The sequence below is a fragment of the Mus caroli genome, unplaced genomic scaffold, assembly GCF_978045245.1.
Source record: "Mus caroli unplaced genomic scaffold, Mus_caroli_1 scaffold_9, whole genome shotgun sequence".
NCBI lineage: Eukaryota > Metazoa > Chordata > Mammalia > Rodentia > Muridae > Mus > Mus caroli.
This window is the reverse complement of record NW_028227264.1, coordinates 32,808,054-32,825,864: the sequence shown is the minus strand read 5'-3', so window position 1 is coordinate 32,825,864 and position 17,811 is coordinate 32,808,054. Positions and strand designations below refer to the sequence as shown.

Here is a 17,811-nt window from a genome sequence, read left to right as displayed (position 1 = left end):
TCTTGCCAAAACCCAGCAAAGAACTGACTGCCTCATCTTAACAACCCAGGATGAGCCAGCTTCTGCCAGCAACATGAGTTGGTTTGGTGATAGGTTCTTCCCTTCTAGAACTTTGAGATGATTTTGGCAAATGATAACACCTTAGCCATGAACTATGACACCTGAGCTATGAAACCTAGTAAACCACATTCCTGACCGTCTTCGTTAGGGTCACTATTGCTGTGAGGAAACCATGACTAAAGTAAACTTGGAGAGGAAAGAATTATTTCACTCACAGTTCCATATAATGGTAGTGAGGGCAGGAACTCAAGCATGTCACAAACCTGAAGGCAGAAGCTGATGCAGAGGTCATGAAAGGACACTGCTTACTGACTTGCTCCTCATGGCTGGTTCAGCCTGCTTTCTTATAGAACCTAGGACCACCCACAATGAGCTATGTCCTCCCCTATTCATCACTAAGACAATGCCATACAGGTTTGTCTACAGCCTCATCTTATGAAGACATTTTCTCGGTTGACTCTCTCCTCTCAGATGACTTTAGCTTGTCAAATTGACATAAAACTAGCCAGCACACTGACTACAGCAACTGTCATAATAAATGTTCATAGAATAACAACAGACAACTAATCCAGGCTAGAAAAACAATATCAGTGCTATCAATAGCATTAAAGCTAAAACCATAGTCCCAGGTTTAAAGGCATGCACCTTAAATGAGTTGTTAACCTTCCCATGCCTGTTTCTCTAATTGTAAAGTGAGAATGTTTGTTTGTCTCATAAAAAAAATGAGTTAAGTTCATGTGTTTAAGTAACCTGGAAAAACACCTGCCACATAGTAAATACTACAATATTTTATTTTGTTTTTGTTTTGTTTTTTTTTAGAAGAAGAAGAAGAAGAAGGAGGAGGAGGAGGAGGAGGAGGAGGAGGAGGAGGAGGAGGAGGAGAAGAAGAAGAAGAAGAAGAAGAAGAAGAAGAAGAAGAAGAAGAAGAAGAAGAAGAAGAAGAAGAAGAAGAAGAAGAAGAAGAAGAAGAAGAAGAAGAAGAAGAAGAAGAAGAAGAAGAAGAAGAAGAAGAAGAAGAAGAAATGTGGGCTGGAGAGATGGATCAGTGGTTAAGAGTCACAACCATCCATAACAAGATCTGATGCCCTCTTCTGGAGTGTCTGAAGATAGCTACAGTGTACTTACATATAATAAATAAATAAAAATTTTAAAGAAAAAATGTATATGCCCTCTCCTATTGGTAGCTCATGTATTTTATTTCCAGTAAATCACATAATTTAATGCACAGACCAATATTCAAACTGTTTTCTATTATTTCTACTTCACTGGGATTCTGACTACCTGCAGAAACAGGCTTTAGAATAGAGACTCTAATTCAGGCATGTTTGAAACTGAAATGATATGCTCTCTTGAAAGCTGTTCTGTGCTATCTGCCTAGACATGCCATTTCTATGACTCTTAAACACACACCACTGAGGGATTATGGAAATATATCATGTTTCTGTAGAGCAACTGCTATGCAGTTATATTTGATTGAAGAAGATATTAATAAAAATAACATATCTGCCTGTTTCAGTCCTCTTCAGCAAACTCTGCATGAAAATCATGAACCATGTTTCAGGACATAACTTATCAAAACAGAAAGTATTTGCTATTCCGTAAAGGGTACATCAACGTTTGATGTTTGTTAGATGTTCTGTAAGTATTCACTAAGCAAAAAAGAAAGCTCAACAAACTAAACCAAATACAGGTATTTACTTCAAGTTTCAGTAAGCTGTTGTTAGTGAAATATGTGTGTTCTTACACATATTTCATTATATTGCCTTAATTACCAGGGTTTTCTTAAATGGTATATACTAAAGGGTCAATAAGTATGTCATTAATGTATTAATTTTGCTGCCAAAATGTGTGTAACAGTTTTTCAATTTGTAGTTTTTCAATTTCAATATGTAAATATTCTTTTACAAATATTAATTATAAATGTGCATAGTTGCTTTTCACTTGACTCCTCCTAAATGCTTGCACCCAAACACTGGAAAGAACATTCCACCTCACACCAGTATCATCCTGTATGTTCCATTACACTGCCTAGTTTCAGTCTTTAATGAACCCTGCATAAATTAGAGTATGCTCAGCAAATAACTTCAGTAAAAAGTGACATAGAATTAACATTCAGCATAGTTTCATTTTTACAGGCCTGTATAAACTGTCCATGTTTGTTTAATGTTTGCGTTACTTGGGTTAAGTGAACACGAGAGACTTCTTTACCCCCGAGTTTTGATCAGTAGGCATTTGGCTATTCATACTTGACACCAGATATCTGCTTCTCCTATCTTTCTCTGTCTTGCCACTTAGTAACACTGCCATGCAACAGAAATGCTATTACTTTATCATAATGTGAATACATAGTTTATATCCTTACCTTCTTTTGATTAAACATTCATGTTAAGAATGAGAGTGTCTATTTGTTTAGACATTTTTTTAAATAAGCCACATAAAACATGGAGTTCTGAAATATATTCTTCCAGAAAGGTGATTTCTCTGCCTTTTCCATGTTGATCACTGTTTTCTCATATGAAGATATAAGCATGTCTTTACCCTCTTCCAAAATTATTTAATCTTTTATTTCTTCCATCATTATATGTATTAAGATACCCAATTGACATCAAATTTGGTACTTTAGGATATTCTTTTTCTCAAAAAGTGTATTTAATTTAAAATGATATATGTAGTGTAAAAATAATAAATTTCAGTAATATACATATATATATATCATCAAATATTCTCAATGCCAAGTTATTTTAATAAGCGTCTCCATTTTGAAGTTGCTACCAAAACAAATCAGCTAAGATTAGAGACTATAAAAGGTTTATATGGACAAACTGTCTATGTTCTTTCAAATATGCTTCATACTATAATCCTATTATAGAGGGTATGGAAGATTTTTACCAATAAGGCCAATACTGAAAGACTGTACAATATGCTTTATTATTCTGAAGAGTTCACTGGCCTACGAACCACTTAATATCACAACCACCATGCCTGAAAACTACAATAAAGTTCACAAAGTTGCAGCAGTTTATATCTTCAGAAGGAAATCTAATACATCCTATCACTGAAGACTTCTAACACAACAACACATGATCTAATGAGCTACATACAGGGAGCAGAATCCTTTCAGGATTATTTACCTCTTTGTTGATAAAAAATTAGATGTAATAAATATAAATCCATCACTCCTCCTATCTGTGAAGTATCTTTGAAGATGAAGGGCTTAGTGAATACATCCCTAGTGGCCTAATCCAGAATACAAGGATTGTAACCGAGTAAAGCACATCTGCATGTCAAGTACATCCTCAGTCAGAGGGTTTTTGATGTACCAACTAAGGGTTTTCCTGTTGGTACCTCAGTCTCAAAACTAGTTAAGTCCAAATCCCAATTTTATTAGTTTATAGGTGATCTTGACTTAATAATTCAGCCAGTCACCATATATTAGTATACACCCCTGTGAATCAGATGTTGCTCAAGGACTAAAACAGACACAGCTTCCTATCCAGCCAAGCACTCACGCAGATGGAAATGCCTGTGCAGACTTTCAGGAACTGAGAAGTAAACAGAACCTAGTCTCATCTACCAGAGAAATAGAGTCCTGTGTATCTCCCTCAGGTGGCAATGTCTATTGACAGTAGAACACAGACTTTAGCCCTAGCCACTTAAGAGTCACAGAGAGCCTAGTGAGCCTCCCCCAGTTAGCAACACTCACTTCTGTCACAACCTCAGCCTCGATCACCTGAGAATCCCACAAAACTTACATACCTCCCACAAGTAGCACTACCCACTCCCGCTGTGACCTCAGTCCCTGTCACCTAAGGACCAGCTGAATAATGGTGCAGCCTTCCACTGACTTCTGAGTATCTGTAGCAAGTACCTGCTAACTCTCTAGAAGGGCCAATGCTGTCACCAGAAGCTGCACCTAGCCCTAGCTAGCTAAGCTTAGAGTACTTCAGATACTTCATTTGTACATTGACACTTGAGTGGCCCCAGGACTGAATCTTGAAGACCATTCAGCTGGCCCATAATCAGACAAGTTTAGGTGGCATCAAAGAAAGGTCTAAACAGCTACTCTATACAAGTGGGACAAATATACATACCAAAAATCACTACCGATAACCTACCTCCAGAACCCTAGGTCCTTTAAAAAAAATTATAATATGGAAAACCAATAATATATCTTCTCCAAAAGTTAGTACTACCACAGTACTATTGTTCCCTGGGAAAACAACTTAGCTGATACACAGGACAATGATTTAGAAATAACAATTATAAATATGTTCAAGAAAATCAAAGAGGATGGGAGTAAACACTGTGACTAGATGACATTAACGAGACAATGAATTATGCTAGGAGAGCATCTTAGTTGGAAGAACTATCAGTTGGTGAGAAATCTGAAGATGGAAATCACAGACTGAGAAAAAACAAAGACAAGTTAGAGAAAACCAATTAATTCAATGCAATTCTACCTAATAAGTGACATTTGCTAAGTACTTTATTATGACAGAAATTCTTCTGCTTTGCCCTGGGACTAAGGCAGGAAGTGTCAATGGCTGAAGTTAATTCTCCTGTGGTGATTCCCTATTCTGACGATGCTAGATTTGGTGACCACAGGCAAGGGAGCTATATATACTTTGGTTTTACAAAGCACTGTGTAGGACACATCTTTGTCTCAGTCTTTCTTGTTTTGAAATTTAGAATTGCCAGATTCACACGTCCCCCTCAGAAATCTCCTCCTTCTGGACTCTTCCCCCCAACTATTCTCACCTGCTCACAATTCTATCAGTCTTGCTCTGATGCTGTAAAAATCAGTGGAAATCTCTATTTTTCAAGCACAAATTATTCTGCTGGTAGTTTATCTCAATTCTGAGCATCTTGTTTCAGTGCTTATTATTTTTGAATTATTCAGTGTGATAAATATTGCAGTGCCCTTACTGTGACTGCCAGAATCAAATGCAGGGATACAGCAATACTATATTTCTGCTTTTTAGTCTGAAATTTCTCAGATTGCCTAGATATAGAAGTAGCTTTGAATAACACACACACACACACACACACACACACACACACACACACACACACACACACAAACAAAGCCTCAAATAACTTTTTAAAAATTTTTCTCCAAAGTATTCCAGGTCCATAAAGTGTACTCCACAGAAAATATTTGTTCATGACTAATAATGTTCAATTAGCTGAAGGAAACACAAAATATCCATTCACCCATTTCCCACACTACATTTAAGTGCTCCAATGTGTCTATTGTGCACAATTAGATTTTCCACTACATAAATATTTTTGCTCTTTTGAGAACAAAGAACATATTCCATTAAATAGTAGTTGAGCTGGTCAATGTTAACATTCATTCTTACAGACACACACATTTTAAACATCTTTTGGTTATAGCAGGCTTACTAAATTGACATTTATGGGACTAGCTAAACTGAATTCCTCCTTTTCCTCCTTTTATTAAGTCTTCAGCTTACTTTGGAGATATTCTTGCAGACTTCCATGTCTCATCAACTCTGTAATAATATAAATTGGATCTTCTAAAGTGCAAACAGCATAGAGCTGGATGAGCTTTGGGTGTCTTAGGCTCTTCATTATCTGTGCCTCCCTCAGGAAGTCATTTGGATCCATTGAACCTGAAACAAGAAGAGGAGGAAATCACTTTATGTCACTGAGGTATTCTTATCCCCACAGCAGCCTGGTGGGAAACATCATGATTGCCTCCTGCCTCTTGATAATCTAAGAGCATCAGTGCCACAAATCTTCAGAGTTATCAAAGAATGAAATCAGTTCAGCCAGGGCAACCTAATTACTACATGTGCCATTGTGTCAGGGGTATGCAGTTTATGTGCTACCATGTGTAGGTGAAGAGCAAGTGGATTCAGGTCCGGATGACAAATGAAACAACAGAGAGATACTGACAGTGTAATTGATGACATGAGACAGGCATCTTCACATAAAGAGAGAGTGCCCATTAACACAAATACAGGCAGATAAAGAATATTTAATTACTCCACCCAGAGATCTTGGATTTAGAACCAGAGAGGACTGACTTCTGCCCTATCCTTGGTACCCACTCTGGGAACAGCTGAAAAGCACCTTAAAACTTAAAACTTTGCCATATTCCTTTCCTTAACTTTATAGAAATATAAGGTGTAAGCCAACTAAGAAATATTCAGGGACATTTCCAAAAGTTAACAGTGTGTTTCACCATTTTACATTTTTAATGTCAAACTGGTACTCAACCTTTTCTCCTACATTATCCATCCAGTTCCTCCATCAAAGGCCTAAAGGTTTGGGGCTCTGAAGCCTCCTTTGAAAACTCATTAAGAGATTGATTTTAAATAGTACTCTAACTCTAATTTTAAATGAACTCTAACTCATATACAATGTATCAAAGAGTCAATATCAAATAAAAAGGAGAAGGAAAGATGCCTGAAGTTTACATGTCAACAGTAATTTTTAAGTCTCTCATTTTTAGTATGTAATGTTGAGGAGGTATTACTGTGATTGATCATATCTTTATATTCACTTAGAACATCATTCCATTCAATATCTACTCTCAACAAGTACATCATGGTTGACATGGAAACCCAGACAATAGATACATTTCAACACTGTAAGGGTTGCACTGCGGCTTGTTTGTCAATGTGATGTTATTTTACACTAAGTAGTGAAATGGTGTACCCTTGCAAAGTTCAGCCACCAGGTTCAAAGTTCAACTGCAGCTATACAACTAGCTCTCTTTGTAGTCTTAAGCAAGTTGGCTGATCTCTCTAAACTTCAGAATTATAGAAGTACCTAGCACACTTTGACCCAATAACTGCTACTGGTGTTGGTGTTGGTGGTGGTGGTGGTGGTGATAGTGGTGATAGTGGTGATAGTGGTGATTTCACATACTCTTACGGATTAGAGAAACTGGACACATTAATTGTGTTTTGTGTTGGCTGGGGAGAAAAGACAGGGTTGTAAAGAAGAAAATAAATAAAGCTATTCTCTTCTTAAGGGAGCTATTTATGAGCTCCCTCAGTGCCAGCATTACCGCTGGTCAAAAAGTTTAAAATTTAGAATCATAGTAGAAAAATATAGGTGGCAATAAAAGAGACACATAAATCATACCAAACCACTTTTCATAGTGATTAAAAATAACCTTTATCAAATATAGATATAGTATGACCCTCTCCTCAAAAGAAAAAAGATTACAAAAGATATATCTGACTCATGAAGGTTGAAGTGAGAGTAGCCCTTGTAATCATCATTCAGACAGTTCTACAGGAACCTAGACAATCCCCGAGTCAGACTAATATAAGAGCTGAAGTTGAAGCACAATAGGAGTCCCTGTAGGTGAGAGCTACTCAGAATTTTCATGGCCAGGCCTGCTATAGCTGACCAGAGGAAGGGAGTTCCAATCTCAAGCCAGCTAGTAATGCAACATTAAATATTAATTTTTGCCTGTCAAAGTTAGTGTGGGAGTTGATTTCAGGCTCATCTTTATTGCGTGGTAGTCTGCTAGGCAATAAATAGCTGCTATGATTGATTAATGGCCTCAGTAAAGTGAAGACATTTAACCAATCACCAAAGCTGTTTGCTGCTATTACACTGTAAATCAATAATAACTATTCCTATTGGGAAGCAAACTATCGTGGCTTTTTTGACATAAGAAATATGACATTTTTCGTTGTTGTTGTTCTCTTTTGACCTCCAGAAAGCTTTCCTTGGAGAGCAATGTTAGGAAGGACAGCTTGCTGTTTATCTTTTAAAAGGAATAATTTAGATTGGACAATAAAGTTTCAGCTCAGTTGTCAACAAGATGATCATGTAGAAGTGCATAGTGACTGTGAACCAATTAATGCTGGAACAGGTTGTCCTCACTGGCAGTCATTGGTGACATCTAGCCACATACAAGTGTCTCTCTGATGCTTCATCTAGCAGATATGGATGCTGGAACCAAATTCCTGTATTCCAAGTCTATGCTTGGGAGCTCTGTCTGGAGCTGGAAGCTAACACTTTTAAAAAAACTTATGGCATTAAGAACCTTTGTGGCCACTGGTCTAATCTGTCCTCATAAGATTCTAGCAATGGGGAACTCTTATGATTCCCACATTCTGATGAGGAAATACAGAGAGTTTAATGAACCTATCCAGAGGCACAGACATAAAGCCAAGTTTGAACTCAGATTTACTTACCCCAAAACTTCTGGATCTGACATGTCACACTACAATACCCCAACATTTTCTGTCCCTAGCACACTTAATGTCTCAGCTGGTTTTCTTCACAATACCCCATGCCACAATAAAAACATTTAACCCATCATTTGATTGTTAAGTTACATCCAAACAACTGTAAGTTATTTTCCTTGGAAACTAATGGCTATCTGAGAATGGAATACAGACAGGGGAATTAAAAGGAGAAAGAGAATTACTTTGTAAGGTAGCACAATCAGAGTAGAATACCACATAACTTCTCAAATGTTGCAATCAGATCAAGTGCTGCTCTCCCTCATGACCTAGTCTGGGTTGATTTTTTGTGTAGATTTTGCATTTGATGATAGCAGTCATCAAAACTTGGCATAGAGAAATCAAACTGGAAGTAAGCTGGAAGCTTTCTCTCCATTCTTACAGCTTTCACAGTTTGGGGGACTGGGAGAGGATGCTGTGCAGGCTGCTAAGAAAGCGAACCATTCTCAGTCTTGCTCATCTGTAGACTCAGCATTCTAGAATACTGACCTGCCAGGTAAGATGTAGTCTAACTAGTGGTTATGATCCTTGCAGCATTATTAAAGCTAGATATGAGGTTGGCACCTCATATTGTGCTACCATAGGCAATAGGGCAATAGGGGAAAGACTGCTATGGTGATAACCAGATGATTTTTTGATGGGATTTGAGGCCCCATATGTGAGAAGAAATCTATTCCTGAACTAGGAACCTAGTTAAAGTATATCTATGCCTAGTGGGGTAATAGGTTTTCGTGAGAAACTTACTATTCTTGTTTTGCTGAATTAACATACTGTTGAGTTGCTTTCTAAATGTTTATACTCCTAGATTAGTTCTGCTCTTGCTTGTGGCTGTGGTCAGAGAAGTTTCTTTATGTGGTGGGCAGTGGCTAATGCAAAGACACATAAAATGTCAAAGTACTTCTAATAAGTGATTGGTGAGAATTCACCTAAACAGGACATCTATTATCAGTCTTCACATCAAGGCTCAGGGGACATTCTAGGATATGTAGGATTCCCATGAATCACTATCTTCTGATAGTGTTGCTGCACGCACAAGCCCAAGACAGCTGTAGTTGCCTGTATTAGACCTGCTCACAATTGTGTTTGTCAATATTCTGTCATAGGTGTGGAAAGGTATCATGAGGCTCTACCCCTTCCTTGAGAGCTACTGGCAGTTAATGGCTTCATACGCACATGGGGGGGGGGGGGAAGTCATTTTCTTCAGTGGTATAGCCACTAACAAGTTTCCCATGTTCCAGAATATATCGTGCCTATCCATACTTTTGCAAGCAACTAGATTAACCTTAGTTTATCAACATCATCCAAAAAAAAATAGACATAAAAGTACGTGTGGGAAGAAGAAGCAATTCAGGGAGAGTAAAGGGGGGAAATGAAAGTATAGTGGTGTGTGTTAAAATGATTTGAAAAGTATATTATATACATGTACACATTGACAAAGGATATACCTAAAATGATTCACAAATACGGTATCAACAAAAAAATACAACCCTATCAAAAGCTGAAACCCTACACTTCTTAAATGCAACAACTTTGTGTCATATTCTATATGTTACTTTCAATGAACCTTACCTCCTCTTGTCAATTCCTTGGGATTCCCAAAAGTGCCTTAACATGGAGTGTGCGAAACATAGTACTATACATAGTAACATCTGAGATCCTAAATTCTTAAGTTCAGGCAATAGGAGGCTTCTAAAAAAAATGTAAGCACTGTGGACTAGGAAATAATGGAGGTTCACAGAACACTGTAGTCTACCCAATAGTTACGATCCTTGCAGTGTTATCAGAGGTAGATATGAGGCGGCCGGAGACCTCATAGGACTGTTGTACTTCTATAGAATGCCATTTCTATATAGTATAATTCAACAATGATAACTATGGGTCAGAAGCTCTGCCATTTACTAACATTATAATAACAATATACTTTTTCATGACTGACTTTGAACCAAGAACTATACAATGCGTCTCTGCCAAGGACCTAATTTAATTTTTATAATAACTTTGCTAGAGTGGCCTTAGCATTAGTACTATTTTAATCATGTATAGTTCATCTCTAATAAGGAATGTTATTCCTTGAATAATTCTAGCTTGTCATCTGATTGTGTGTATATGTGTGTATGCAGGTGTGTGTGTGTGTGTGTGTGTGTGTGTGCCAGATGCCAACATCAGGTGTCTTTATCACTCTATTCCTTTATTTTTTTAATTGGATATTTTATTTATTTACATTTCAAATGTTATCCCCTTTCCTGGTTTTCCTTTTGCAAACCCCTTATCCCATACTCATTTTTTTTTAAACAAAACCTCCCTCTGACTTTAGTTCAAAGAGTCAGCAATATTGGCTGGCCAGCAAGAGTCCTACTGTGTCAGTGCTGGAAATTCAGGTGTGTGCTGCCATACTTGGCTTTTCACATGGGTGCTAGGGGGTGGTCAAAGTAAGGACCTCACACATGTGCATTAAGTATTTTACCAACTGAGCAATATCTCCAGCCCCTACATCTGATTGGTAAATTATGTTTTGCCAGTAAATTACAAAAAAAAAAAAAAAAAAAAAAAGAAGAAGATGGAATCCTAACCTTTCAAAAGACAGAACTAGAGGTGTTTTCAGCTTCACTGGGATGAACATGCCCTTGTCTTCCTATTTTAAAAGCTCTCTATAGTTTTTAGTCGCCTAGGGCAGAACAATGGCAATGCCTGTCTACTGCCAGCACTGGCTGTCCTATGAGGTCTACAGCATTTACGATGGGAATTGTAATAAAAAGAAAATCAATGTGTGCTGTTTAACCTTTGACATTCTCGTACCTGGTTTTAACGTTTTTACAGCCACTGGAGTGGTATTATTCCACAGACCTTCCCAAACTTCTCCAAACTGACCGGATCCCAGTCGCTTCAGAAGCTGTATGGAGCTGCGGTCTATCTCCCACTGGTCCGCAGTTTTATATGACAAATCAAAAGGGGTTGGTACCTGGATCTGTCAGAGAAAAAGGAGAGTACTTGTCAGAAATAAGTTATGGTACTAGCTTAGAGGACAAACATTCCCATGTGAGTCTGATGACTTAAGTTTGATTCCTGGAAACTATGTAGAGTTAGAAGCTCTATGACTATACACTGCCTCTCTCTAACCTCTATATGCACACTATAGTACTTAAGTGCATGTACACTCACATATATAACATTTTGATTTAAAAATAGTCTTTAGACACACACCCCAGAGCTTCCAAGAACTAAACCACCAACCAAAGAGTACACAGGGGGTACCCATGGGTAAAGCCACATATATAGCAGAGAATTGCCTTATATGGCTTCACTGGGGGGGAGCCCCTCCTGTGGAGGCTCGATGACCCAGGCTGAGGCAGGAGTGGGTGGGCAGGTGGAGGAGCACCCTCATAGAGGTAGGGGGAGGGAGGAGGGAATAGGGGGCTTGTGGAGGGCAAACTGTGAAGGAAGATAACATTTGAAATGTAAATACAATAACCAATAAAAAAGAAAAAATAGTCTCTACTTTTTAAGGAAAATATTGATTCTAAATACCAAATATGGTAAATTAAAATCTGTACTATTAAGTCTTTAAAACAACCCTCTCTCCTGTGTTCCAGTGCTGTGTCCATCCACCCCACTCATACTCAGTGTCATCCTCGCAGGCGGCTGCAGGAACTTCTCTGCCTCCTGCCTTGCTGGATCCTCTCTATGAAGCTGACCTAGAAAAGCTCCCTCCCTCGCTCACAAGTCTTTCCTAACTTCTTGACTGTAGCATTTATTATATGCATCACATCTCTTTGCAAAATGAAACCATCAATTTTCCAATCCATTTTTGTCATTTCTCTTTGTTTTCTATTCACTCACTTACCTCAATTAATAAGAAATTTTGAGGCATGAAGTAGGCGTCTTCAGTAAATAAAACTGATGAGGCCAGTTATATATCCGAGCACTGTAATAGTTATTTGAATAATCAACTTGATTGAACTGAGATACACCTAAGCCAGTTGTTCTCAACCTGTCTATCAGGACCCCTCTGGCAAACCTCTGCCTCCCAGAATATTTACATTATTATTCAATACCGTAGCAAAATTACAATTATGAAGTACAATAAAAATAATTTTATGATTGGAGGTCACCAATAATGAGGAACTCTATTAAAGGGTCGCAGCATTTGGAAGGATGAGAACCACTGACCTAAGAGATTAATTAAACTTCTAGGTACTTCTCTGTTGGTATTTCCAAAGCCAATTAAGTAAGAAGAGCTCTGGTATAATCAACGTCTTGATCCTTTGTGCTCTTATATGATGATGGCATTCCTAAGCATGCTTAAAGAAAGGACAAGGTCTATTGGATGGCAGTGGGGTATTTCTTTGGAGCTGTATTTCTTATATGGTTCCCTTCTGTATTCTCTCTTTTACATATTTCCTATCTTCCATGAACCTGCTCAACCATAAACTCCTACCACCATGATGCTCTGCCCAGGTGTGCAGACAAAATAAATTTGTCTTCCTAGGTTGCTTCTGTCTGTTAATCACAGGAGAACTATGGGTAGTAAAACTCATTGTCAGGTTTACTGCATATATTATGTCTCTATTGCAGCTCTCAAACTCTAATACAGTTGTTCTCAACCTTCCTAATGCTGTGACTCTTTAATATAATTCCTCGTGTTGCGAATCCCAACCATAAAATTATTTCTATTACTTCATAACTGATGTTGCTACGGTTATGAATCGTAATGTAAATAAGTTATCTTTTCCAATGGTCTTAGGTGACCAACCCCTGTAAAAAGGTTGTTCAACTTTTCCCAAAAAAAAAAGAGTCATAACCCACAGGTTGAGAACCACTGATCTAATATAAGTGCACAAAATAACTAAAGATAGTAAAGGAATCAGTGTGTCTCCTATAAAATAATTAACAAAACAAACAAATTACCTTTTAAAATGAACATGGGATAGTGCTGACTATAATAGTTTCCCTACTCCTGCTCTAAGTAACCAAATGATTGTGATGTTATACGAACCAACAGCAAATGACAAGTGCTTCAGTGTCTGAGAGGAAAGTGTTAATTTAAATGATAAGTGAACTCAGCTGAAATACTTTCACCTTTAAGCATGGCTTCTCCAGCTTGACACATAGTCCGTCACTTGTTGTGGTGTAGTAGTTCACAAATTCATTCAGGGTTGAAAAGGTTTTCCTCCTGGTGAGGAAGAAGCCACCTTCATCCAACCTTCTTATTCTGTAGTGTTTTACAACACCTTCATCTAAAACTAGAACACAAAACAAATCCTGTCAATAAAGGTGACCCTGAACCCAAACCTTTTTTGTAGTTTGTCACTGTATGGAATGAAATTTTCACAAAACTGATATCTTTCAACTTTGTCACAGAATATATGAAATTTACAAAGAGGACACAGCCAAAATCTGTGGTGGGGAAACAGGGGCACTCACTAGAAGATAAGATTAATGGAAAGAGAGAACACATACTAAAAACTAAGAGTAACAGTAAAACATTACAAGCTTGGAAGGCGAGCAAGCATCACTGAAGAAAGCCGTAAAATTAAATATGCTGTTCTAATAATGGAAGCAAGAAAATCTTAATCTAGCTTAGAAATCACAGCATCCAGAGATAACAGCACAAGGTGTTGAGAAAAACAACTCATGCTGGTCTTTTACCCCAGGAAATCTAATAATGGGAAGAATGAAACAGAGTGAAGTATTAGAAGGGATTCCACAGTGCCAGTGCAAGTCACTGTGTAGGCACCCTTCTGTGCAGACTGATAGCAGAAAGATCCAACAGATGCAGTAGGAGAGGTTTTATGGAGCCTAAAATCCAGTTTACATGTTGCCCTGCAATATTGTTAAGTCCACAGGCAAATCCTTCTGCATCTGCATGGACAATAACCTGCATTACACTCTGGTAGTCTGAATGACCAGGGAAGTTTTCTTCTGTCATTGGCCACTAATCACTCTTTCTTGCTAACAACAATCCTTTTTACTCCAGAAAGTCCTTGCCCTCCTAGCAAGGTGAGAATCAGAAAGACACAAAACCCAGCCTGATCTTGGGAATGCCAAATCAGAGAGCATTATCTAGAAGCTTCAATTCTAAGACATATAAAGGAGCCAAGGAAGAAAAACACAATTTTGCCACCACCTTTTTTTTTTTTCTGGACCTTTTTTGGATTTTTTGGGTTTCTTTTTTTTTTTTTTTTTTTTTGATGATGGAGTTTTAAACTACTGATATAATTTGTGTGTCCAGCAGGGAGGAAATTTGCCTGAAAAGAGATGCAAGTCGGTGGAAAACAGTTTTGCCTGAGGAAGTAAATCTTAGTTCTTGGGCGTCAGCTATACAGGACTATTTCATAACTGTAATTTTGAAACTGTTATGAATCATAATATAAATATCTGATATGCAGGATATCTACTATATGACCACCAAAGTGGTTGCAACACACAGTATGAGAACCACTGCTCTCTATACTACCAGGTTCCAAATAGAAGATCCAATTGACTAAGTTGATAATAAAAAGATAATATGACAATAAAAAGACACCATCTGAATTTGGGTTAAACCTCCTTTCACTCTTTTTTTTTTTTTTAATCAAAACACACTGGACAATTAGCTCTCTTAAAGAGAATATCATTATCTTACATTATAATTTTAAGTGTATAGTGTACATCCTTATAACCTGATCTAGCAAATTACCAATGCTACTGACTGACTCTTCAGTCAAGGTTAATTGACCTGCATCACCATCTCCAAGTAGAAGGGCTTTTATTATGATGGAAAACTTGGTTCATAATAGATTCCTGTATCTGGATTAAAAGGCTAACAAAAAAAAATCGAAGAGAGTTGTAAACAATACCACATCAGTCCCAATTCATTTCTCCATAATGTAATAAAAAAATACGAGAAGTGGAAGCAAAATATAAAGTATAGCTGCAATTTATATAACTTATTGGCCTGAAAATTTAAGCTTTGCCATTTATCAAAAAGAAAAGTGCATCAATTATAGCTGGGATGTCTAGCAAGCCAATAGATCTGTAATTGGAAATGATGAAAAGCGATTCTTTTAATTCTCATTTTTAAACAAGATGGACCATCTCATGGCTCCAAATTGAAGTGGACTATGTGTACATTAAACACAAATTTATGGATTTCTGTTTAATGAGCCACAAAAGATTGAAAAGCTTCCAAGCAGGAGATTTAAATCAATAGATGAAGAAAGAGTTAAAATACTCTATATTGTTTCCTCAATCAAGGGATAAATCTCAATGATTGATAGAGCTGCGAAATTTTCTACTGATTATAAAGAAAGCTTGAGTAAATGTTTGCCAGATATTTATTAATATATGTCTGAAATCTTTAACTTAACCAGGTACTAATATTTTGGAATACAGGTAAAGTTTCCAAGCACAGTATGAATAATTTTATTTCATGGTATAAAGAATCACTTCAGAAGAGGAACAGTGCAGGCTGTAATTTAATACATGAACGAAATAGATGCCAGTGCCCTGGACCTTGATGTCATCAACATTGAATTAAATGTGGGCTTTAGCAAGCTCCAGCCTCTCAAATGTTTCTGCATCCATGTGCAGGTCTTTCTGATGCCCATAGCTTTCTCTCCCTGGATTCTGTACTTTTGTTTTGTTTTTGTCTGCAGTCTTTTCATAAAATTTAAATCATATATTGAACTTTTTGAATTTCACTTGAATCATTTTTTACTAAGCCTAGCAGCTGCCTCTCTATATATATCTCCACTTAACACCATCAACAAGCCTGTCCACTCAATTAGGCCACAGGAGTTATAGCAAAGAAATTCAATACATCATAGTCACCATGAAGGTACTTTTGATAGTATATGTATTTGTGAGTAGTCAAATTAAATATATATATATATATATATGTGTGTGTGTGTGTGTGTGTGTGTGTATTATTTTTAAAAGTAATTTCAATTTCCTAGAGCTCCTAGAGTTACTAATTGTCATTCTGAATTACAGTGAATTCAGGGGTCTTAAAACTGGGGAGAAATGAGTTTATATTCCTTTTGTTTCCTATGATTTGTTTTAAGGAATTAACCCTATTCTAAATTCTGTAGCCTATAAATGGAGAACCATGCTTTTGCCATTTTCAGTGTGAGTTGTTGTGGGTTCAGAAAATTAGGTGCTTCAGTAGTTGAACTGCAAAAATATATATAAATAAGGCCAACTATAAGGCATAATGGAACCATCCATCAAAACCTCCGTAGCATCATGAGAGATCTGAATGATTGCAGATCCAGTGTTTACCTCTTCTTTTCTCAGTTGTGCTATTTAACATGGGGTGGGGGATGCTCACCTGTCAACTTATTAATCTACCAGAACATATATAAGAATTAGCATCTACTGAAATATGTAAGTACGCCAGTATCAGAAATACGATAAAGGTTTCTTGACTGTTCAAAACATTCTATTTCTGCATCTAACTATTGTACAGACCACACCACAAACCACCTGGCTGGCCCCTTGGCCCTCAGAGTAAACTGACTTGCGAGTCTGGAGTAGCAATGTGATCTAGATCATTTGCCACAGCCAGGCATACTTTATGTGCAGTTGCTGACAAGTCCAGCTCAGTTCTGTCCTAGCAGTAAGGTCTTGTTTCACCCAGTCTCAAATAGTAGAAGAGGGTGGTTTGGCTTGAAAGGAATGTTGTGAGATTATATAATTTAAACCTATCTAAGAAAAATCTGTCCTACCTCTATCATACAGGTAATATGTTAATCAAATATGTCAAATAAGTATAAAAGCCAAGATATGTCAAAATTAGATGTTTTGAAAGATAGCTCCAGAGAGAAACCTCAGAACATAACATAATAGAAGCACAAAGACATCCAGTCATTTCAATGAAAAATAACTAGCATAGTAAGCAGCCTGTTGTTTTAGGGATAAATAAATGAATGGTTAAGCAAATTCTTATTTTTCAGCATGTCTTCTGGCATTTGGCATCATGTGGGCACAGCCTTATTGCTTCTGATGATAAGAATCAGTTCCCACACCGAATAAAACAATATGACTTCCTTGGTTGAGCCAAGGATTGAAATTTGAGAACTCTCTGCCCTAATCTTATTCTGTCCATGATTTGTTCTTTGACCTTAGGCAAAGAATTTCATTTCAGTTTCCTTATCTAGAAAATGAGAATAATGATTGTATCTCTATACGCCCTCAGGGATAGTTCTAGTGTCATTGTTCACAAAGAATGATAGATATTTGCAATGTGCTGTATGTGGGTATAACATTACAATATCAGTAATATCAAATAGCCTTGTCAACAAATGAGAGACACTTCTTCAGCAACATCTCCTATTCTTTGAACAATGATAGCTGGTTTCCAAACAAGATTTGGTGAAAAAAAATTGCTATTAATTCAAGGTGAAAGAACTTTGCACTTATAAACACCTTATTTTTTTTAGCTTCCGAAGATTTAGTCATAACTTTTCAAAATTATGCCAAAGGCAATCTTGACAACTCTCCCTATAAGGATGCCTTAGAACCAGGGCTTAATTAG

At 37.2% G+C, this 17,811-nt stretch overlaps 1 protein-coding gene across 2 annotated transcripts in view; it reads right to left on the bottom strand.

The window, feature by feature from the left end:
• Window positions 1-17,811, bottom strand: part of Frk (fyn related Src family tyrosine kinase) — a 119,824-nt gene that overhangs the window by 11,082 nt on the left and 90,931 nt on the right. For both annotated transcript variants that reach the window (XM_021174495.2, XM_085842776.1), the window contains 3 exons: window positions 13,374-13,537; window positions 11,094-11,262; window positions 5,538-5,696 (listed from right to left, as the gene is read on the bottom strand). In XM_021174495.2, coding sequence (XP_021030154.1) covers window positions 5,538-5,696; window positions 11,094-11,262; window positions 13,374-13,537 — 492 coding nt within the window. The remainder of the gene's footprint in view (window positions 1-5,537; window positions 5,697-11,093; window positions 11,263-13,373; window positions 13,538-17,811) is intronic.